The following is a 24,596-nucleotide window of genomic DNA, read 5'->3' on the forward strand; positions in this document are numbered from 1 at the left end:
AGAGAAATTAGCCCAAAATCTGGACAGAGCCAATTAATATTACCAAATAAAATCTGAAAATCATTTTAGGTTGATCTGAACAGTTTATGGTAAATTGTCTTGGGTAAGTTGGCCCAAATACAAAGTTGACTCAAATATGAAGAAGTTATCATAGTTTGTACCTCTTTGGAGGCCACTACCAGGCCTGCCATTATTTAAATGCAATGTCAAAATCAAGTGACTGCTTAAACACCACTGCTTTTAGATTGTACTCCAATCTGTTATATCTATTTGTAAAATACTTAAGTTTTTCTATACCAATTTAATTTAGGACTGTAAAATGGGCTATCAACCTTACTAGGAATCAAGAGAACTTTAAGTAATTTTTAAAAATATCCCCATTATTGTAAATCTCAGAATATATGATTTTTTTAACTAAAGGCAAAATGTTTTTACCTTGAGGATGGACACAGCCTTTTAAATTAATCACCTTAAGGGGAAAATATAAAAGTTTCTCTTTTAAAATCAGCTCTATTCCCTGTGAGGCTTTATTCCCTGCTGAATGGCCTTCTGCATCCCTCTAGGTTATCAATTTAGCACTTCTGTTACTGTGCACCTGTAGCTGCCATACCTGGAGGCCATCCACACTTGTGTCTAAAAGCATTCTAAAATGTTTTTTCTTCAACTAATCAATTTTATCTTTGAACCCAATAGGTGTCAAGACCCAAATCCTTGGAACCTTTCTTAAAAATTTATTTATAATTTTAAAAATTTTGTCAAGGAAAGAATGACAAACTGAGTGATATGACAGTCTGGGGTGATTTGAACAAAGTTCTGTTCCTGACTCTGCAGCAGCCTCAGCTCCATCGCCTTGGGGCTGGGCCAACTGCTAGCAGCAGCTCCAGTCTTAGAACCCTCGCCCGCATTCCTCCTCCCCAAGTGAATGCCGGCAGGAGGGCTGCACAGCAGAGGCAGCTCTGGGCTCCCACTCCCACTCTGGGCTCCCACTCTGTCTGCTGGATGTCCTGTTTTTGTACAAATTTCAAGCTCAGGCACTATTTTGAGCCGAATGAATTTTCGGTGCAAATAGCGCACATGCCAGTGGTTGATTCAGGCACGGATCAAGCGGCTGGATCAGGCACGGGGACACGCAGGTGGCTGGGAAATCCCAGCGGGGTCTGCCTAGGACTGCAGCGTGGGGCTCTCCCTGAACCCATTTAGCTCCCCTCCCTTCGGCAGCGCCACTGCACCCCTGGGAACTAGCTGCACACAATTTAAAAGAATCTTTTCCTTCTTCATCTGACTGAGCAAAGCTAGAGGGTTTAACCTCTATCTTTATCGCCATTGCTCTGCTCTCCTTGTCCCATTCAGGCTTAAGACTTGATTTTAAAGTACAGTTTCCAGATGTGTGGTTGTAATACCCCTTCTAACCACAATCCAGGAAAAAAAAAAAAAAAAAAGTAAATACAGGAGCCAAGAAAACAACATTTTTATATACATCTATAAACATCTGCAGTTCTTGAAACTCTGTTTGTCTCATTTTATCTACTAGCAATTCAACATACTTTTCTCTTCTTTTGCTTCTCTTAAACCTTTTTCTCTTTAAATGTGTTTATCTCTCTGGCCCTAGTGAATTTCTGGCCCTAATGAGCCTCCATCCCCATGCTCTACACCTGATGTGCCAATATTGTCTGCATGCTGTGAATACTGGCTCTCACCAGTTCGTTTCCCTCCCTATTGCATGCACTCTGGAAGCATACCCACTGCCCACTTACTCTCTCTCACTGGGTGTCCAGTTCAGGCGTCAAATGTAGGGAACTCGTCGGTCTCTCAGTGTACCCAAGGAAGGAATGGCAGCGGGTATGAGGAAAAGATAGACAAGAGACAAGAGCTGGGTCAGATGGAGGTGACCTCTTACCTGAACAGCAGTAGGGGCATTTACTTATACTCTTGCAAAGTTAGTATCATGAGAGGCAAGGTTGCCTAGTGACTAATGAGACTTATGACTGGATTGTCCTGGCAGGATGTTTTCTCAAGAACGAGAAAGCTTGACTGCTTGTGGCACTCTGGTTCTGTCCTGCCCTCACACATATGACAAATTTCCAGCTTCAGCCGCTCCCAACAAAGTGGCAAAGGGGCAAAGGGTGCAAGCGGCTGTGTCAGGGTCAGCTACATGATTATGCAGGGTGCACTCCAGAAGATGCTTCAGTAGAGAGAAAGATACATGTCAGGCTAGGAGAGTATCCACCTCATTGCTTTCATGTTACAAGAACTTGGCTGAGGGGTACTTGAACTCCTGTATTCTGCAGAAGGTCAGCCTGGGATTGGGGGACACAAGGGGAGACTCCAAGAACTCCGTGGGCACCCTAGTGTTACAAATGTGGTATGTGGTAACAGGGACAATCCTGCAAAAATCAGCACAGACCCACATGCCCACTCACCCTTGTACTGGGACTTCCATGATGACATGGTCAGAACAAGGCAGCTAGTACTGGAGCCTATGGGGACAGGGCTGGGTCCAGTCTGGATCTCAGTAGTGACAGATCTGGGACAGTCATTTTCTCAACATCCCCTCTTCCTATACACATAGGAACAAACCTCTCCCTTGACTATAAATCCAGGTCTGGTCAGTATCCAGGTCTCCCTCTGAAAACATTCTCTACTGCAACTCCTCCTGCCTTCCTGCTCTTTGCATGCACTATGGTGGTGGAAAACCTATCGCACATGTGTCTCAGTGGACACACAGTGACCTCTCTGTCAGCATGTGAGCCAAGTCACTCTAGGAGCCTAGCGCTGGAAAACATTTTTTAAAAACCTAAAATCTCAGTATTCAGGTTAAATCTAATACTTGAAGTTTGCAATAAATAAGTGGGCTTTGGGTTGCAGTTTGGGCACTCGGTCTCTAAACAGTTCACCACTACTGCCCTAGAGAGGAGAGAAAATACAGCATATCACTGCCCAGTTCTTACAGCACTGAATCCTGCCCTCTTGCTCTGTGACTGTACCTCCTTTACTATAGATTTGGCTCAATTTCTCGCCTTCAGAAGGGATGTTTCCACATGTGATACCTAAGGAGTTTGGAGAAGCTTTTGCACCTTTCTACTCTTGTTTTGAGCTCTTTAGACACCATGAACCCTGTCTCAGTTAGACCGCTGGAACAGAATGAAGCCCAGAATCCCAAACAGCAGCCCACTCAAGACATTTGCACAGATATGCTGAGAACAGCAAGGCATCAGCCAAACCCAGAAGAAACTGCTGGCCCACAGCCTCTGAGAAAACATGTGTCTGTTATTGTGATGTGGTTGTTTTTAAAGCAACATTATCATGCCACTGGAAAACTGAAGTGGGGGCAATCCACAAAGACAGAATGGAGAGGACCTGCCACTGCCTGAATGCCACATCAAACATGCTGGATGCAGATGGGTACAACCAATGAAATTTTATGATTTGTAACACAAATGTCATAGTTTGTTTGTAACTACAGCAGACACAATCAGGTTTCCATTAATACAAAACAAATAGATCACAGGCCCCTATCCTGAGCAGAAGGCAGGTGGTACATTAAATGAAACATAGGAATACCTGTTACCTTCCAGAGTATATTCACAAAGTAATGGCCTGTCTTTGTGAAGCCCATGCCCTGGTAGAGGGCCAGGGCACTGCGGTGAATCATAGTTGTCTCAAGCACAACCTCACCATAGCCCTGGTCCCGGGCAAACTGGAGGACAGTCCTGACCAGGGCTTTCGCTATCCCCTCTCTTCGGTGCTCCACGGCCACGGAGAGGTGAAACAGCTGCAATTGCTTCTTCCCCGGTGGTGGATTCTTCACCGGCAGAGCACCCACAGTGCCCACCACCTGCCCCCCAGACTCGGCAACCCAGAAACAAGAGTCACAGGCACTCAGGTAGGATTTGGTGATGTCAGCCAGGTCAGTGCGCAAAGTTGTGTCCACTATGTGCTTCCACATGTATCTGACAAGGAACCACAAGAAGAGGAGCAGAGTGAGGCTGGACATGACAGCCAAGAGCCAAGAGCCAGAGAGCAGGAGCAGGAAGAGGGGCACCCCAAGCTCAAGCAGTAGGATTCCAGGCAGCGTCAGCATGTAGCGGTAGGTGGCGGTAACGTGCCCAGTCACACCCGTAGAGTACAAGTCCAGCACTGGTTTTCGATCACTCTCCTGGTATGTGCGGATGTGATAAGGAGCCATGTTGCTGCTTCTGTGTCTAAAATTTCACAGTCCTTGAGACACAGCCAAATCTGCCTGTATGACTTCCTTCCAGCCCTGGAGAGTAGAGCAGTATCCGTGTGAGTATCCCATCACTCCTGCTCACCCTGGCACAAGGGATACCTTGCTCAGTGTGTGTCCTTCTGCTGTCAGTGCAAAAGAAGCAGCCCACCACTACTAGAAGAAGGTGAAGGTCAGAAACATGGTACTGGAACACTGGCTCCTCCCATTTCCAGCTGTGTGACCTTGGTCATATCACTTAATTTCCCTAAAACTGTGTGTATTCATCTCAGAATAGGATAAAAAAAAAATCTGCCTACTAACATTGTTTGTGACTTTAGTAGAATAATGTATATGAAATGCTGGTATATAAAGTCCCCTCCACCCAATAGCATTACCCTATTGCAGGTTCTTTGAGTCCTTTTGTATATTGAGATGGCATAGATGGCAGCCAGACTTTGTGTCCTAGCACTTTGGTCCATTCCTAGGTCCATCTATTTCAATAATCCTATATTCTCTGGCAGGACATTCAAGAAAACTTTTTTCCCAGTTGTTGAATGCTGATAAGGTAAAAGGTTCAAATTTTAAACTGGTCCAATTTTGAGATTCCCAAGTCTCTTAGTTACTTTTCTTGTTGCTGAGACAAAATACCCAGCACTTGCGAGTTATAAGAGGAAAGGTTTATAGTTTGCATAGTTTATAGTTCACAGTTTGCATAGCTTTCAGTCCATAGTCAGCTGGCTGCAAGGCAGACCAGCCCGACAGAAGGACACTGCAAAGGAGAAATAGATTGTGGCAGTGCAGGCAGGAAGCAGAATGTTGCATCTAGGCTAAACCTACTGGATGGCACCACCCCACACCCGGGGCAGGCCTTCCCATTATCAACACCCACAATCATGCTAAACCAATCAGTAAATAATGTACTTATCATACACTCTTAATCTATATTCACAAGCCCTAGACCTGGCCACCTCTGAAAAGCCCCGCTATGAGTGCATGAGGCTTTGTAGGGACATCTAGATACAAGCCATAACACCAGGGAACTTTGGATCTTTGGGCTCACAGTGAAGGGTCGGAGTTTCACCCATGTCCTCTTACCTGATACCACAGAGCCAAGAATGTGCACAGTGGCCTCAGCCTTCAGCTTCCAGCTGACTCTCACAAGAGGCTGTCTAGGGCTGCCCTGCTTCTGGTCAGCAGATCTGGATGCCACTCATTGGTTGGCTCATGAATCCTTTGTAATCATCAACAGCAAGGTGCAGGGGCAGGCAAGCGCCAGCACAGGAAGCTTTCATCTTTGTGATTCACCTTTTGATCCCCAGGGAATTATCTGAAAGAAGCACACAGGAAAATGGAATGGCTCAAGGGTCCTTACCCTCATAAGAGCTCTGGACCTCCATCTGCTCCCTTCAGATCTCAGCACCTATCATCAGTTCTATCCAAAGCCTAGTTGTTTTCTGCTTTTTCTATTTTTTGCATAGCAGAAAATCTACCCCACAGCTAAATTGGCTGTCTTCCTGTATAAGGAAAAACACTATATTACTAGTATCAAGACCTCTTTAGGAGATGACTACTTTTCAGAGATGCCTTCTAGGCATAGCTGGCTTTTAGCTTTTGAGTTTGCCCCAAGATCTTGCCTCTTGAATTTATTAGGAATGAGAGGTTGCTGCCTGTTTGGGCTAGCACGCAATTCTTTGAGACTAGACAATGTATTGTTTATGACCCCCAGACAACCTCGGTATTGGTATACAAGAAAAAACAACTGATAACAGCAACTCTATCACCTTGGATAAGGTAGTATAATGAGTAATAAAAATACTGACAAGCTGCATTAATACTGACAAGCTGCAATAACTGTTAATTTGCCACCTTTAACCATAGGTTCAAGATTTATAGTTATATAACAAGATCTATTAGAAGTCAGGAAATTATGTACAGTAAATATCCCCCTCAGTAGAGTAATTTTACCCTCAGCGAAAAATTTTAAAAGGATAAGCGGAAAAATAGAAGAGAAAGAGATTAGAAGCAAGGCTGAAGCACAACAGAAGATTATCCAAGCTTCAGGAAACTCGTGAATAAGACAGGAGGAAAAGAAAATATGAAAAAACAAAAAAGTAGAACTAAACAAAGCAAAAACACTAAAAACAACATTCACAGTCATGTAAAAACAAACAAGGAAAAAAACACAGGCAAAGAAAAACAAAAATTCTTCTGTGATTTCAAACCTGAGGTTTTCTTCTGAGGTCTACAGTTTTGTGGTTGTGTTCAATTCAGGGTATCTCTCTGCTGTCACTTGTGAACAAGGGGGTAGACAGGACCCAGAACCTCGCTGGATGGTCCCAGCAAACCTGCAATAGGATTAGGGTACTGCCAATTCTGGTGCTTTCAACTCTACCGAAGTTCAGGCTGATCCTGGCCTCTGGTCATGGCGTTAGAGCCTGAGTTGTTCAGCTTACAGTATCACTAGATGTCGCCCTAGATGTCTTACCAACCTGACCTAAGCTCCCTGACCCTGGATGTCTCCCACAGTTGTCTCTCACCCAGGAACTGTGGGATTTCAGCACTAGGAGCCCTGAGAAGAAGCCAGTCCTCGGAGTCCTGGGTGCAGTTGGCCCTTCCTTAAAATGGCCTCTGGCCACGCACCCTCTCCCAAGGACATGGCAGACACTTATGATATAGGGTATATGATATACAACCACCAAATAATCCAAATAATATAAGGGAAATATTATAACTCTCAACCTGCTAGATGTCTAAAATGCCAAGTTTGTGTTCTCCGAAATGGAGGAATAAATTCTAGGAACAGCAGAAGTTAAGAATAGGAAGAATTTATTGAGAGAAAGAAAACTTCTAAGAGGGACAGAAGGGGACCTGGAAGGTGGGTTGCCTACCAACCCCACTTCTCAAGGGTGTTTTATTGAGCAAAGCCACAAGGTGAGGTGGGTTCAAGGTGAGACAAAACTATAGTCAACTAATAAGTTCACAGGTATAATCACTTAGGTAATATTGATCCAATGGGAAATCACAGGATGAGTGTGAGGTGTTACAAAACTATGCTCAATCAATAAGACTGCAACAAGTATAGCCACTTAGGTAATATTGATTAAATGCGATCAAATTGGGAAGCAGATCACAGCTGCAAGTGCACAGGGGATGAGCAAGGACTGGAAGAGTGTGGGTTAAGGAGGTTTTGTCCTCCACCCAAGGTGACTGATGCCTATTTTAGGAGAATCTAAAAAAACTACCAATAGTATGCTATAACAATGGCCTCAGGATCAACTGTAGAGTTTTGCACTCCAATGTCTGTCCCTATCTTTATCTCCATGTCATGCTCAACTCCAGCCTAGAGAGGGTTTATCTCCTCTCTGGAGGCAGGGAAGCCTGGTTAGCCCAGGTTCTCCTGGAAATGTTTGTGTCAGGCTCAGGTCCTGAGAAGCTCCCAATCCTAGAGTTGAGTCTGAGGGTTTCTTTGCATGTAGGACAGAAACTGCCAGCCTGAGGTTCAGGTCTGGGTAGAAAGGGTAAACCTTAAAATCAGTTCTCATTGCACAGCATTGCGAATGTTTTTAAGCTTCAGAATTGTATGCTTAAAAATGGTTATATTGACTAGACAGGGTGGCACATGCCTGTGATGCCAGCACTCTGGGGAGATAAAGCAGGAAGAGCACAGGTTTGAACCTATCCTGGGTAATGTACCAATTTAGCAAGAATATATCCAAACAAAAATAAATGAGACAAAGAAAAAAGAGAAAGAGGAAGGAAGGAAGGGAGAGAGAGAGAGAGAGAGAGAGAGAGAGAGAGAGAGAGAGAGAGAGAGAGAAAAGACAGAGAAAGAAGGAAAGAAAGAAAGAAAAGAAAGGAAGGAAGAAAGAAAGTGAAAAAGTCTGTGGATATAGCTCAGTGTGAATGCCTGGGTTCAATCCTGAGGACTGCAAACAAACAAACCTGGTTGTACTGTGGGTTAGAGTTATGACTCAATGGTGCGTGCATGAGGCCCTGCATATGACCTGCAGTAACACACACACACACACACACACACACACATACATACACACACGATTGTATATAGACTCAGTATTCTGTGTATTGTGAAAATTGTCAGAATCAAACCGGAGCCACTTTGTCAATCCCCAACCAAATAAAGAAACAAAGAAAACTAGTTTTTTATGAAAGCAGAACCTCATGGATATGTGACCAATCGCAAAAAATAATTGCCCAAATCCCAGCTAGAGCCACACTGTGACAAAGGTCCATACAACTTTCTACAGTGAACATTTCTGCCTGGATATCTGTCCAGTTACCATTGACTCAAGATAGGAACAGTGCCATTCTGACTATTGATCCCTAGCCTCTTGGATTATAAAGCTTAAGCCAAGACTTACTTCAAAAACCTTTTGCAGTCCTCCTCATTTTACCTAAAAAGTGTCTCCAGGCTTCAACCTCACCTAAATAGTTTATTCTGGTATCTGAATCTGGTCGTGATACTCTTTTATTCCCCATTAACATTAACTAATCTTCAGAGAATTTTCCCCTGTAAAGAAAGTAAATGCAGCCTGGAAGAGTGGCCCATGCCCATAAGCCCAGTAGTCACAATGCTAAGTTAAGAGGATTATGAGTTACAAGGCAGTCTGCGTTACATTGTGAGACTGTATGAAAAAATAACCAGGGAAGGCAGGGAAGCAAGGAGGGAGGGAGAGAGACACACACATGTGGGGACGGTGCAGAGGGAGAGAGAGAGAGAGAGAGCCAAGCAAATGGTTTACCAGCTAGTACAACCCCAGGATATCACTGTGAATACCGCTGCCATAATTTATACTGTGAACTGGATGGCAAGTAGCAGAACGCAAAAAGGGCCCAAGCAAGCGATGTCTACATATTGCATTAAGTTGATGTTCTTATGCAAGTTCTCATTTAACATTTCTTAACTTTAACACTTGGTCAAATTAGAAGTTTCAAACTAACTTGGAAATGATGCTTATGATATTTCTAACTCTGTAGTTACAAGTAATGCACTCATCTGTACCTCTGAGGTGTTTTTTTAAAAAGTGACATACATCACTTTTTAATGTTAGTTCTATGACTGTTGACAAACATATGCAGGTTTGCAACTACTACTAATCAAAATATAGAACACCGCCTCCCCAAGATTACCACACAGCCCTCCACACTTTCTCCCATCCACCAACCCCAGGCCCTGGCAACTCCTGATGTTTTCTGCCCCTGTCGTTTTGTCTTTTCTAGTGTCATCTAGATGGAAACACAGAGTATGTAGCCTTCCAAATGTGACCTCTTTCTTTTAGCACACTGCTCTTGAGATTCATCCATGTCACTTAGAAGATGAACGGTTCATTCCTTTTCTGGCTGAGTTATTAGTATCCTGTTCTCTGGATATACTGCGGTTTGTTTATCCATTTGCCAGTCGAAGTTTGTATATGCAGCAGGACAGTTCTCTGAGTGACCTTGTGATATAGCAGAGAGGGCATGGCACAGCTGGCTAGAGAAGTGGCCAAGACCCGTCCAGGACAATGCCAGGACTCTGTATGTAGAATTTCTCATGTGTTCCCATGACGAGTGGGCTGCATACAAGGACAAAGATGCCACGAGGAGCCCAATATCCTGACCCTTCATCTCCTAGATGCAGGTGCACATCTAATTTTGCTTTACGCTTTCCTTTGTTCTACCCTTCACCCTTCAGCACTCACATTGGCCCTCACCTTTGAAATCGACTTTTGGCACCATGTTTGGCTTTATCTGTTGGATTCCTTGTTCAAGACAAGAAGGACCTAGAATATGTTTGTTTAGCAAGCCATTTTTAGAGGAACTACCCGTCAACATTTGGACGGGTCCCGACCTTTCCCTTCTTTCACTCTGTGGTTCTCCAGGACAACTGCAAAGTGCTGGGAATACAATAGCCTGTGATAAAGAGGGACTAGCCAGAAGAGCCCAGGCTCTGTTCCACTGCCCACCAATCACAGGTTGTCATTCAGTGCTTTAGCACAATGTGTCACGTCACCCCCTGGAGGGAAACACCCCAGGATGGGCTGCTTTTTGAGATTCATCAGCTATGGTAGGAGTGGAGCATTTGCACAGGAAGTTCCATCCACTCTGAGCAGCTTTCCTGGGAAACTGGGTCACAATGACTCCCAGGCTCCTATGGTGCCTCCCTACCTATCTCTAGTTGTGTATGAGGGTGTTCTGTCCCCCTGGACTCAGACATGTTGGTAAACAGTGCACAGCAAACCGACTTCACCTAAGCCACTGCGTGGACATTTGTGTTTCTCCTGAGTGAACAATGAAAAGTGAAACTATTGGGTATAGTAAGCATACATTTAACGTTTAATCAAGAAATTGGATCCTTTCCAAAGTGGTGATACCATTTTACATTCAGAACTGCACTGTACAAGGACTCTGGTTCTGCATCTTTGACAATACTTGGTATTGTTGTTTTGCATTTTCGTCATTGTGTGGGTATGGAGTATTATGTCATTGTTTTTAATTTGCATTTCTAGCATGACTAATAATATTGAGAATTGTTTCATACCTGAGGGAGAGCTTTTGTGTAACATCTTTAATGTGCCAGTTCAATTTTACCTCACTGAAGTAGGCTGGTTTTATTTCTGGGTTGTAAATTTTATATACTATGGGTACTAGTCTTTTATCAGAATGACTTTAAAAAGATGGAGCTCATGACACGGTGCTTGCCTTGTATGTAGAAGTCACTGGGCTTGATTTCCAGCACTGAAAAAAAATGGTGCTATGAATAATCTCCACTGTATCTAAACCACACTGTTGCCTGCTGTGCTGCTGTCCCATATATTCCCAGGACTTGCTTCCACACAGTCTCCAGTCACTGCTTTAAATGGCCCTTTTTGGTGAGATCTTACTGAACCATTGTAAATATGATAGTAATACCCATAGCCTAGCATTTCGCCTTTCTCTATTTCTCTCCATGGCACATATCCACCCAACAAGCATATTCCTTATGTGCCTGTCTTTCTTTGTCAGGAAAAGCACTGTGTTGATAAAGATGAGCCCCAACCATAAACAAAAGGAAAAATAATTGACAGTTTGTTTGTCCTCTCTTGGAGACTTATACAGAGATTACACATCAAATGTTGGCGCCTACTCCAGATAAAGGAAGTAACTGACTTCATCTATGTCCTGGTATCACCAATCAGGTTCTGAGTGGTGCCCCTAAGAAATGGAGACCTTAACTCACCCGCAAAGGTTCTTGACTCACTGTGGCAGAAAAGCATGTCAGGATGCATCTGTAAGGGGATAATTTTCTGAGGGACAATTAACATGTACACACTCAGAGGAAAAATAGTGGGCACTCAGAAGGTGAGGCATACTGTGCTCTGGGGTTGGGAGTATTTCTGAATAGATGGTCTTGGGGTATCCTCAAGACAGATGATCCGGGTTTGTTTGCTTTTGGTTTATTCCTTTTACCTAATGTCTCTTTCCTTAAGGGTTGCTTGCTCATTAGCAAGCTAAAGTCTACTGACTGGCAAGTAGGTTAAAATATAAACCGAATTTGTTTGAAGGTTAGAGATATGGTTCCTGGTAATAGTACTGTGTCTAAAGAGTGAAAGTCTTCGGAATTTATGGATTTATGGATTTACAGTGTGGGAGGAAAAACAGGCCAAACTGATAGGCTTACTGTATCTTTACAACTCTTAGCAATTTAGGAAGAAAAACAAGTGAAAAAGACACTGTCCCTTGAATAACCCTGTGTCTAGAAGCTGCACTTTTCTTAGACATTTTTAAATCGCAATATTCCTGTCTCCTTCCTACCTATCTTTATTTTTTCTGTCCTACCTCACCATCATACTGTCTCTTAAGTCGCAAAAGCAAACCATTGGCCAGGGTTGGCTCCAAGGACCCTCTGGGACTGCTACAAGAGCAGGAAGTAAACAAATCGCTCCCGCCGTGAATCTCAGAGCACTGGAGAGGTCTGTAGAGCTCTTCTTGTCAATGTTCTTTGCAGAGGAAGAAACTGATTTAAGTCTCGTGCAAGCCACCATACAGGTGATGAACAAAACCAATACGCAAGAACTCAGCTCTCCCACCAGCACCAGCGATCCTTTCTGCCTCTGCCTGCAGCAGGAAGTCGCGCCAGTCGCCTTTCCTTCGGGTAATAGGACTCTGGCTTGCGGGGAAGGGTCAGCGGAGGGACCGCCCCGACCCGGAAAGGCTTGGGGACCCGGGGCCCCCTTACTACTGGGAGGAATGCAGGAGGGGAGGGGGCTCTGGGTGGGCAGGCATGGAGGCCAATCGCGGAAGTGTTGAGATTTGTTTCCGAGGTGGAGATCCGCCTGGACAGACCACGATTCAGCCCTCCACCGTGAGTTTGGGGCGGGGTGGGGCCCTAACTTCGGGCAGCGTCTTCAGTTTCCTGGGGTTGTGCCTGCGCTTCCCTGAGCCGGAGCGTATCCCGTGCCCTTTGAGCCGGAGGTGTCTAAATCCATTTCCTGTTGCTACTAACACAGTATGTCAGAGGGTAAGTTATTTTGGCTAATGCTTCTGCTCCAAGGCCCACGGGCAGCACTGGTGATGGCCTTGCTGACAGAGCCTAAGGGAGATTGCTTAGGATGCCGCAAGGCAAGAGACATGTGTACCTGTGGAGACCTAGGCGGACTGGCTTTCACAGCTGTCCTACTCTGGAGATAAATCGTTAATGCTTTTATGAGGGCAAAGTCCTGGTCACATTCAATAGGTCCCACCCATGATAACCTCATAATGGCGATTACATTTCAACGTGCGCTTTACAGGGATAAATCAGAGCAGTATGCAAGAGTGAGTCTGACGTTTCTAGTGAGAGTTGATTACACTAAAGAGGGACAAACTATTTTGAGGTTCTCTAAGGGTCCTGTACTGGCTGTTTTAAACACACACACACATACATACACACAAATATTTTTCCTTCTTTATTATAACTACTCATGTTTGGTATGCACTGTGTAGAAAATTCAAAATACAACCATTTTTTTCCTAGAGGATTGTAATAAACACCTAGTAGCCTCACAGCTGAAGAGGCCTGCGTTTCACTGTTTCCTTCAGTTCTTCTTCTCCCTCTACATCTTTTCTGTACTAGGAATCATTCTGTAATCAGAGAAAATGGCTACAGAAAGCTAATGGATGTTACAGAGAAGTAACTCCCAACCTGTTAGATGTGCTGAGTTTGCTTCTCAGGATTCCCAAAAATGGAGCTGAGACAAAAGAGGGTAAGAGTAGAAAGTTTCATTGCAAGAAAGTCCCTGAGAGGCCGGAGGGGTGCCAAAAGTGAGTTGCTCCTGAAGCTCTTTGACTAGGGATTTTTATACAGTAAAATTACATCACAGGTTATCTTGGGTCAAACTACAGCCAACCTGTAGGTTTACAAGTATGCTTACTTAGCTAATATTGATTTAATAGAAACACAAGTCACAGATAAGCAGACTGCATAGCACGGAGAACATCAGCACGTGGTGGAAGGTGTCAGGGACACGCAGCAGATGCCACTGGAGAACAAGTCCTGTACCCATTTGTGTCACCCTCCTGGTATTTGCTAGAAAGAAGCAGAACCAGGATTTTAATCAGGTGTTTCTGGACCTCACTTTGTCCCTTTATTGGGTATCTGATTCCACTTTGGTGATAGCGGAAAGACACACTCGTGGTTCAGAAGAGGCCTGGAGGAGCAGGGAAACTCACACGACTGCTCTCTTCTCCAGGACTGCAGAGAAGGTTGCAAGCAGATCTAGCGGGCTCTAGCGGACATACAGATTTCAGACAGAATTTTCCGCATGGCTCTCTATCACATCCGCAGATACCAGGAGAGCGACCACCAATGGGTCCTGCACTTGTTCTCCAGTGGCATATTGGAGCGCGTCCCCGACATCTTCCGCCACGTGCTGATGCTGCCCCGCACCCTCATGTTCTTACTTGGGCTGCCCCTCTCCCTACTCCTGGTCTCTGGCTCCTGGCCCTGTCACCATGGATCAACCTAGATCCACCCCGGCAGGTCACTAACCCGGAGGAAAGGCCATGGCATTCTACAATTCCTTTTTCTTTAAAGTGAAAAAAAAAAAAATAACAATAAAATAGTTTCAAAACAGTCTAGTAAGAGAGTGACAATGATTAATATATTGCCTATTTTTATCTTCATTGTAATTGTTCAGAGTACAAGATGCAGGCATGAAGTATTGTCCAAACAGTATTAGCTCAACCCTTTCTTTTCAATGAACTAAGAGAAACTAGCTGTACAACTACCTTAACTACCATGTGTATATATATATATATATTTTTTTTTTTTTCTCTCTCTCTCTCTCTTTTTCCCTTTTCCTTTTCCCTTCCCTCCTTTCCCCTTTCTCCCATGGTCATGGCATTGTAGATGCCTTAGTCCATCACATCGCCACCCCATCGGATTCCAAGGTGATGGCTGCATTTTTGTTATGGTCTAAAGCTAAAATACCCCCCCCCCGAAGTCTTGTGTGTTTAGAATGTGATTTGATTGTGGTGTGCTGTACTCGTCAGTGGGTAAATCCATTGATGAGTTCATGGCTGAATGTGCTGTTAGGATGTGGGGCCTATTCAGAAAAGGCAGGTCACTGCGATGTGGAAGGGTGTTTTATTGTCCCTGCTTTGTTCATTCTCATTCATATTCATTTCCCTCATTCTCATTCATATTCATTTCCCTCTCTCTGTCTGTCTCTGTCTCTCTCCCTCTCCCCGCTTCCCTCCTCTCTGCTCCTCTTCCTCCCTCTCTCTCTCTCTCTGCCTCCTTCCTTCCTGGTTGCCATAGGATGAGCCTCATTCTCCACCAATCCTTTTCACTATGCTGCTTCTGCCTTAGGGCCAGCCAATCATGGATTGAACCCACTGGAAACTGTAAGCCAAATAAACGTCTACTCCTTTAAACTATGGGTGTAGTGTATTTTGTTCCAGCAACAGGAAATCTAATATAATCTTCAGTGTTCATATTTACCCTGACCAAATCTTGACTGTGTGGCATGACCCCAGGCCCTTAGTCCCAGGAGCTGTCTGCAAAGCAGCATAACCCTCTGGTGAAGAAGTCCCCAGCTCTTCTCTTTTGGAACCCCAAGATCTCAGAATCTCTCCTAAGGAGCAGCCAGGTTAACCCTGGTCAGCCTGCTGAGGTCACCTGTATTGTAGGAGAGTACAGGTGGAACTGGGTAAAGGGTAAATCGCACTGGCCCAGGAGACTCGGGAAAGCAAGTGCTGTGAATTCCTCTTTCCAGATGTTAGGAGAGTCCCAAGAATCCAGTAAGAGCCCCTGTTACGGCTGAAATAGATGCCAGGAAGGAGAAGAATGGTTGAGTTCTCAAATCTTGCTTCCTGCTGGAGGAATCCCTAGAGAAAGTCTTATGGCCTTGGAAAAGTTTTTTAAAATCTCCTAACCCAAATAGCCTGTGCAGCAGTAGGGCAATCAAGAAGTCTGTCCTGTGAGGCAGTATTAAATCCAGGAATGATGGCTTGTGTTTAGATGCCCCCCCCCTCAAAGCCTCTTGTGGCCATAGGTGGGGCTTTTCAGAAGTGGCTGGATCTAGAGTGTGTGGTGCTAGGATTACATGTGTAATTCTGGGATCAAGGGTGTGTAATTACTAAATTAGTCCACTGATTGGTCTGGCATAGTTCTGGGAGTAGATAATGAGAAGCCCTCCCTGGGTGTTAGTGCTACCTACCCTGAGGGCGTGTAGCCTGGATAAAATATAAGGGACAGAAAGAGGGTTGCTGTTTACTGCGTGCTACTTATATGCTTCGCCGTCTCCTGTATGCTTTGCCCTGAACGGTTTCTTTGTGATGCTGGTCTGCCATCCACACTGCCTTGGATGCAGCCAGCTATGAAATGAAACCTCTACAAACTGTGAGCTAAATAAACCTTTCCTCCTCTAACTTTGGGTGTTGGGTATTTTGTCTCAGCAACAACAACAAAAAAGTAACTAAGACAAGTTCCATTCATGCTTCACTACAAAATTCTTTAAAACCATTTTCATGGTTCCATATCTTGATAACATGAAAGATATTTAAGTTTGTCTTTTCCAAAGATCTAACAAATCATTCTATAAGCAAAGGAAACCAGTCAGACCTACTTCAGATAAGCCAAGCCACTTTACCTCTCTACCTCAATTTTTTGGTCTCAAACCTGAGGATACCAGGAATTTTAATTAATTCTAAGAATAAAATAGGGTAAGTATGGGCATTTGTTTTTTGCTTTTTAGAGAATATTGGGTCTATTTGCCGAGCAAACAGGTCAAAGTACAATATACGGTTTACCCAAAAATAACTGCCCGTTCAGGACTAATGAGGCATACCCTCTAGAGAGGAAGTTATCACCTTTCTGCATTTCATAAGCAGTGGGGTGTGAAAAAATGAGCGGCAACTGCACATTTAACATAACTAGACCAGATGGCCGGTGCAGAAAACTAGAAATAAACTAATATCGTTTAGTATGGCTCTACAACCCTCAACTCAAAAAGGATTTAGTTAAGTACAGGCCTTAGTTGTCCCCCTCCTCCAAATTGTTTTACAACAATGTGAGGCATTACTGAAATGCAGACATTACCTAGCAATGGAGAACATAAAAGAGTTCTGTTTGGCTCCTTTATTTGATCTTCTGATTGGATCAATACACCTTCCTCCAGAGAGGGAACGTTTGTCTCTTTGTTTCCTTTCAGGGTCACATTAATCCCCACCTGAGAAGCATCCAAGGTTTGGGAAGAGTCTGTTTCTTGAGGAAGGCATTGCCAAGACTCTGTGTGATTGATTCATGGTGCAATGCCGGGATGAAGGGTATGTGATTAGTAAGTCAGTCCACTGACTGGTTTGGCACCACCCCAGTCCAGGTAGCCTAGATAGAGTATAAAAGGGGCAGAAAGACACAGTGAAGGCCCCTTGTTGCTTTTGCTACCTTGTGGACACCTTGAATTGTTTGCAGTCAGTCAAGCAACCATACCTTGATGGACTGAAACCTCTACAAACTGTGAGCTAAATAAACCTTTCCCTATTTAACTTTGGGTGTGGAGTATTGTGTCTCAACAATGAGAGAAAAGTAACCAAGACACCAAGTATGATGCTCACTCATGACAGGCCATCTGCTAAGAGGCTGCGGAAACAGAAAGAAACATCGCCTCCTCCACCCTCTCGATTAACTGTAACCAGTCCTCAGGCAGAAAGTTCGCTTCCATCACAGGCCATGCAGAGTCTACCCTATGTTCATTCAGGGTGGGCATCTGCCCATCTGAGTTTTCCAAAACTCAGGCAGGAGCTACATTTGCTACTGAGAGCCCAAATTAGGCTCCTCCCACCCCCAGGGTTTGTGAGGGAGGGTGCCATTTCTCTGCATGGATCCATGAAAGGAGGCGGCAAGCTCCTTGAGAAGACAGTCTTGGCTATAAGATGGGAAGAGGCTTACTGATATTGCATTTACAAGGACAATTTATTCTAAAACTGCTTTTAAGAAGGAAGAGGAAACATCTTTTTCGTTTCTCTCAACAAGTAGAATTGAACCTCCTGGTTGTAATTTTCTTTTTTCTCGTACTCTGCTTCTGAGAGCCGTGGCCCAACATTACTGAGTCAGGCCCCCAGGACTTGAGCCCAACACAGAGACTATGAAGGTGCTGCTAATCAAATGAAGGTCCTGTTCCTGGACTCAGCGCAAAATCATAAATGGGCAGATCGCAGCTCTGCTAGCAGCTGTGGGTTTTGAGCGCCAATGACCATCAGCCCTCGATGGCTTCAAGTGCCTGTGGCCCTCACCTTACAGCAGCGGGAACCCGATTGCCAATTACTGTTGCTAGGCTCTGCCACTAGGTGACGCCACCAGTTGACACCGGTTAATGCTGATCATCACTGGTCAAGGCCATCAGTTACCGTCCCCGCCTGGTGCGGCCAGTCATTGCTGCTGCTGGAGGCCGCCAGCAGCTGATGCCAGTTGGCACTGTGCACCACTGCCTCTGACCTTCGCTGGCTGCTGGTCTCTTTTCCAGTCACTGGAACTCTTCGGGGCCAACATCCCTAGTATTTATGGCTTTATTATCATTACTATTTTAGCAACTGCTTAGCCCACACTACCAGCGATACCAATCCCAAGTAGATTTATAGGACCTTCTGGGCTGACACTACTGGAGAAATGAATCATAAGTAGATTTACAAGACCACCAGAGCCAGGCTGTGATGCAGCACCAGTGGGTCAGACAGAATACCCTCCTATACCAACCTGGAGTTGCTGAGAGGAGTTGTGTTGCCATGGCAGTGATTTGTCCAAACTCACACTGCTGACTGCTCTGAATCTACACCCGCTAGGTCAAATGTGTAAGAAGTGTGATGGCGCCGGGTCTGGGTCACCACCAGAGTCCATGGCACCTGCCCACTCTACAAGCACTCCCACTGGCTGCAAAGGATGCCTGCAGCACAGCAAGTGCATTCAGATGGTTGCTGAACAACTGAGCAGAGAAGAGAGGTGTTTGTGAGGGGCCAGGTGAGCCTCGGGTGGGAGAAGCACAGTGAGAAACTTGTTGCTGAGCAATGGGGTGTGGACTCTGACCCGGGACTGGAGAGTCCCACTGTTAGTGGCAATGCCCCCAGCCTTCTAGCATGTATGGGCTGGGGCCTTGGGAGGGCTTCAGAGATGGCTGAGTATGCTGCACAGGATGAGACAGGAAGATCACCAGTTCAAGGCCAGCCAGGGAAACTTGATGAAACCCTCCCACAAGATTAAAAGTGGTACAGTTACATTTACAGGCCCCTGGGTCCAATCCCAAATATGGAGGTGGGGACAGTGTGCTAGGTGGGACAAACCTGAAGTGAACAGGAGGATGGGTAGTAGGCCTGTCACAAGAGTGAGGGCAGATAAACAAGTGTATACTCTCCCTTTGCCCTGCGGGTTAATTCTGCTAGGATTGCAAAACCAAATGGAATTGGGCGCTCTGTTTTGAGCTCACTGACCTTGGGGTTTATAATTATCAAATACTCACGAGATAGCCAATGTGATGGCACCTAGCTCTTTCCAAAGCAGGCCCAGTCAGAGGCTGTGGGCTGAAGCTGCCCTGGACACTCTCAGCAGTGTGGTAGAGCCAGCAAAAAATGTGGGTACAAGGTTGAGACTCTCAGGGTTGGGCTGGAGTCCTGAACCTTCCTCGGCATCTCAAGTTCAGGCCATTTATAATGATGACCATTTTTCCATATCAGCCCAAAACTGGAGGAAAGAGGTTTTGCTGATCTTCTGTTGATGGACATAGGATGACACCCGCCCCAAGCAGGGTATTCCCCACCCGCTGTCTGCACGGACACTGGGGCAAGAAGAAGCTGAGATGCCATGGAACATGAGCAGACGAGCGAGGGTGGGGCGGGGTGGGTAAGGACCTACCTCGGCAAAGAAGTCAGGGGTGGATGACAATGTCTGGGGCCCAAGTATGGGACAGCCAGGCCTAGAAGTCCAAGTCCAGGGGCAGCTCCTGCCAGAAGCCCACAGATGGCTTCAATTGCAGGGGTCCCACAGACCAGAACTTCGCAAAAGGAGGGCCCTGTGTGCTTGTAAAGGCATAAGTGGGTCCCAGGGGACCCTGCCAATGCGAATAGAGGAAAGGCAAATTTGGAAACCCCCAGTGTGGCATACATTAGGTGGATTAGTCAGGGCCATCCTGCTTCCCAGGGCGCCCTCTGGTGGCATACCACAACAACGCCTAGACTCTGATATTGGTTCTCTGCCTGGCAGGCACCACGTCCTGTTCATAAGCCAGGAGTGGCTGGATGAAGAGCCTGTAAATGTGAAAGAGTCAGAAACACGATCCGAAGGTGTCAGTTTCAAATATTAGAGGTAGGGTCTGTGGCCTCCAGCCCAAGGCCATAACTTCCTGAGACCCCAACATCATATCCTATCCCCACCTGATACCCAGTGGAGAGCTCCATCTTCCAGCTCTCTTTTTCACCCACAGTAAGCTCTCGCTGAAGATGACAGGCCTAGTCCCAAAACTCGTCTGTAATGCAATGTCGCCCTCTGGTGGTAATATCTAGAAACCTCTTCTCTTGTAACCCCAACACCCAGGGTGCCATTCTGGAAAGGGCCTCTGCGTAGGGTAGAGTCTTCTAAGGGCACTTATGATGCAGAAGGGTGTAGGATACCTCGCTTTCCCGCAGAGTTAGAAAAGCAAGTGCTCTGACTTCCTCTTTCCAGGTGCTCCGGGGTCCCAGGACGCCTTTGAGCGCTTCTGCCATGGCTGAATTAGATGCCAGAAAGGAGCAGAATCCATGAGAGTTTGTTCTAATCTTATTCCCTGCTGGGGAAGCCCCAGAAAATGTCCTTTCACCTTGGAGAAATGGAAGCATCAAAAATAAAATCTCTCCAACCCAGAAAACCTCTTTTCTAGGACAGGAGAATAAGAAAACACATTCATCACTGAAGTGTTAAACCCAAGGGTGACTCATGACAGGCAGCCACCAGGAGGTTGCAAAGACAGAAGAATTACCGCCTTATCACGCAGCCACTGTGTATGCCATCCCACCCTGTCCTGACGATGACCTGTCCTCAGATGGGGGAGTGGCCAGACCATGGGTCTCACACTGTTCCTCTGGACTCATCCAGGGTACCTGCCCATCTGTGTTTGCCAAGTGGCCTTAGGCAGGAGGAAAATGGACTCTTAGTTCCAGGATAGGAGAAAGTTTTGCCATTTAGAATTAAGTCAGGCTCCTCTGTCCTCCACCAGCTAGGAGGCAGCGCACCACCTCCCCAGGTGGTTCCATCTCAGTGGAGCTCCTGTAGGTCATTGGGAAGAAAGTCCTGGGTGTAAAGCTGATCAGAGGCATATTAGCTGCTGAGGTCTGCGTGTGTTTCAAAGGGGCAGAAAGGGCATTTACAGTGACAAGATTTCTAAGTCAGGGAGAGAGTACATGTCTTCCCTTTTTAAAAAACTTTTAACAGGAAGAGCTCAGCATGTTGGCTGTCATTTTTCTATACCCTTACTGTGCTCCTAGATTAGTGCCTGGTACTCCTGTGTCGGGCCACTAGGGGTTCCAACCGGAGCACAGCAACTGTGGATGGAAATGTTTTCCTTCCCTTGCCTTCTCTTCTCTTCTTTCTCTTCCCTTCCATTTCCTTCCCTTCCCCTCCCCTCCCCTCCCCTTCCCCTACCCTACCCATACTCCTCTCTTCTCTCTTTTCCTCTCCTCTCCTCTCGTCTCTGTTGTCTCTTCCTTGCTTTCTTCCTTCTCTTTTTCCTCCTCCACTTTTCCTCTTTCTCCTTCTCCTCTCCCTCTTTCTCCTCCTCATCCATCTCCTCCTCCTCCTTCTTTCTCACCCTGTTGGGGATCAAACTCAGGGCTTTTCACATGCCAAGTAAGCGCTCTACCACTGAGCAAAATGCCCAACCCTGCAATTTTCTCCTTTGCTTAAAACTGAAAACCATGAGCTTGCTTAGTATTTTGTATAAATCTTCATGTTCCTTTGCAGAAAATCATAACTTGGTGGAAGTGAAGTGCACTTTAGCTAAGATAGCCCAAGATGCTGAGTTGTTCCCTTGCCCTGTCCCGTCACCTAGGCCTTGTTAGTAACTACTCATTGTCACAAAGCCAGGCCTCAATCCTACAAGCTTGCTATAGGTTACACATTCCTTAACTTACTCATTTTGACACATGTCAGTGTATAGTCAGTTTCTGTCTGGGTGACAGATCCTGAGAACGAGGTGCCTTTGGATGAAAAGAAAAAATGAGAGAGACAGCCTATCCCTGTCTGACTGAAGCCCCAATTACCATCCCCTCCTTAGCCTTTTATTGGGATACAAACAAAAAGCAGCAACAGGACAAGTGGGAGGAATAATTAACAGGATTAGTGAAGACAATACAACTTAATTACCACAAGAATGAGACTTGACTTAACCATCATGTTACCATTCCTTGGGGCATATCTCAGCAAAGCATCGAGTGTTGTCCCAGCAGCTTTCCACAGGGACACAGGTCCTGCTATCATTTCCTTTTGCACTAATGCTTTTGCTAGATTTCCTCCAGAATCAAACAGTTGTATGGCTTGGTCAGGCCCGAAGTCCCAAATAGGTAATACATTGAAAGATAAACTAAAGAATGTCCTTCTCCACAGACACAACGTACAACACACGCACAATTCCAGGCCGGCCTCCCATGAGGCTCTGGGACTCAGCACATTATTTAGTGACTGACAACGAACTAGAACCCAAGACTCTTCATAGGAGAGCATTTAACAAGTGATCTAGTTTTAAGGTTCTAAAACTACTGTATTGGGGTTACAGAAACCTTCAAAATATAGAAGATGATTGTAGAAATATGGCTCGACCAAACCAGAACGTCACCAAGGGAGCAAATCTCCCCTGAACTAGGCTGGCCCATAGCTCCCTGAAACCACGAATTTCAGGAGCCAGGAGAACCCAGAGGGCGAGGCTGCCCTCATCTCAGGTGCAGCACCTCAGCACATCACCCACTCTGCTTGGGAATTCCCAAACCTGCTAAGCGTGACCCAACCCCACCCACACTTAGCTACTGTCCTCATCTCCATGTCACCATCAGCTCTGGCCAGAAAGGATTTATGTTCCCTCAGGAGGCAGCAAAGCCTGGAAATCCAAGGTTCTTTTGCCTTGTTTGTGTCAGATCAAGGCTCCGGGACCACCCCCGCCCACCTTAGAACTGACTTCCAAGGTCTCCCTTGGATTTACATGCGAACCTCTCATCTTGGGACACTAAGCCTCAGGGCTAGGCTGAAAGCAGTAAAGGATAAACACTCAAGCCAGTGTTTTTTTGCACAGCATTGTGAATGTTCCTAGTGTTGCTGAACTGTTCCCTTAAAAGGGTTGAATTAGTAAATTCTGGGTTATGAATATTATAGAAACTGCCAGAACCAAGTCAGAGTCACTTCTGTTAATCCATAACCAAATAAGTAAATTAATAAGTAAAGTCAGTTAGGAGGAATTGCATGGGTGCACAATCAGGAGAAATAGTCACAGGAGAGTCTGCTAAGAGCCACCCTGTGTACAAAATCCAGGCAAAATTTCCACAGCAAATACTTCTGCAAGGACATCCAGCTAATGACTGTCAGTTCAAGCTGGGAGTGGCACCATCCTGATCACTGATCTGTGAATCGCCTGGATTTTAGTGCTTTGGCCAAGAGTTACTATTTCAAAATATTTTATGTAATCCTCCTCATTTCTCCTTACTACCTTACCCTTGCCTTAACAGTCTCTGAATGCAAACTAATGTACAATGGCACACAAACTCCACTGCAATCCTATGTTATTCCCCACTATACCTAATTAATAGAAATTCTTCCTCTGTGCATTGTTTTACCATCATAAAGAATGAAACTGTTGTCCCAGGTTACACCTCCCCCAACTTCTCCCTGTAGATGTTGCTGCCATAGTTTAAGGTCTGAACTAGACGATGAAGTGGCTGGATACAGAAGGACCTAAGAAAGGGATGCCAGTGGTCACCAACTAGATGTATGGTTGGTGCTAAAAGAAGAGACAAAGGTTACTGTAGCCCTCAGATCTGGGTCCTGTCAGTGCAGCTGTGTCCTCTCAGGAAGTGAAATAACTTAATGGAGGACACATTTAATTTGGCTTGTGTTAACTTGGAAAATACATTGTCTTCTACAAACCAACAGGAGTAATTGACATAAATTATCTCACTTAAAATCAATGAGAAATTCACTCAGTTTTCAGAAGTCCTGCAATTATGTTTTCTCTGGTCTCCTAATCCTTTACCTATTGCCCGTCATCGCAAAATCCACCTCTTCCTTCTCCCTGTCCCATAATGAGCTCAATCAGAGAGGCGGGTGGGAAATCAGAATATTTGCACTCTGGAATCTTATCATCTTTGCAAATTCACAGTATACAGTTTATGTCACTCATCGCACAACACCTCTAGATTGCAGTGCGCCCATATTGGGACCAGTGCTTACACATTGCTTAACCCATACTCCTGACCTGTTACTATTACGCAGACTCATTAGGAGTACTGTCCTGCAGCCTGGGCCCTCTGCTCCCCTTTTCGAACTTCTGGTTCAACTTTCTCTCAACATTCAAGTGTTTTGTACTGAGAGCAGTGTAACAAATAGACATGGACTCACCTCCCAGAGATGATTTCCTTGATCTCTGATCCAGTGTTAAAGATTCCTGAGTCTCAGCAGCCTCCATTAAGGGCACTGGATTCCAGCCGCCACTCCCACCTTTTGATATTTCATGAAGAAGCTGCAGACAGCACCTACAGGCAAGTTCTCATTTTTCCCAATCTGACTTCTCCTGCATATCCTTCTAGAAGCGGTTGCCACAATCCTAGCCATCATCTCTGACACTTTCCTCTTGCTTATCCCCATTTGAAACATTTAACTTCTTCCACTTTTGCCCAAAATGTACCTCCAAATGGTCCAGGTCACACT

At 45.4% G+C, this 24,596-nt stretch overlaps 1 protein-coding gene across 2 annotated transcripts; it reads right to left on the reverse strand.

Moving 5' to 3' along the window:
* Window positions 1-24,596, reverse strand: LOC102014800 (probable N-acetyltransferase CML1). Of its 2 annotated transcripts, none has more exons than XM_005385558.2 (3): window positions 24,288-24,596; window positions 5,303-5,534; window positions 1-4,261 (listed from the first exon to the last, which is right to left on the reverse strand). In XM_005385558.2, exon 3 carries the CDS (start codon window positions 4,184-4,186, stop codon window positions 3,503-3,505), a length of 684 nt encoding a protein of 227 aa, XP_005385615.1. In that variant the 5' UTR covers window positions 4,187-4,261; window positions 5,303-5,534; window positions 24,288-24,596; the 3' UTR covers window positions 1-3,502. The 2 variants fall into 2 exon arrangements, with proteins under 2 accessions (XP_005385615.1, XP_013370116.1); XM_013514662.1 differs by lacking the exon at window positions 24,288-24,596 and adding an exon at window positions 6,430-6,485.

This window comes from Chinchilla lanigera, unplaced genomic scaffold, assembly GCF_000276665.1.
Source record: "Chinchilla lanigera isolate Chin_1 unplaced genomic scaffold, ChiLan1.0 scaffold00023, whole genome shotgun sequence".
In the NCBI taxonomy this organism is placed as follows: domain Eukaryota; kingdom Metazoa; phylum Chordata; class Mammalia; order Rodentia; family Chinchillidae; genus Chinchilla; species Chinchilla lanigera.

What these genes read in the sequence shown, in the direction of transcription:
- LOC102014800 (XM_005385558.2), bottom strand. Translation starts at nt 4,186, where the DNA reads ATGGCTCCTTATCACATCCGCACATACCAGGAGAGTGATCGAAAACCA.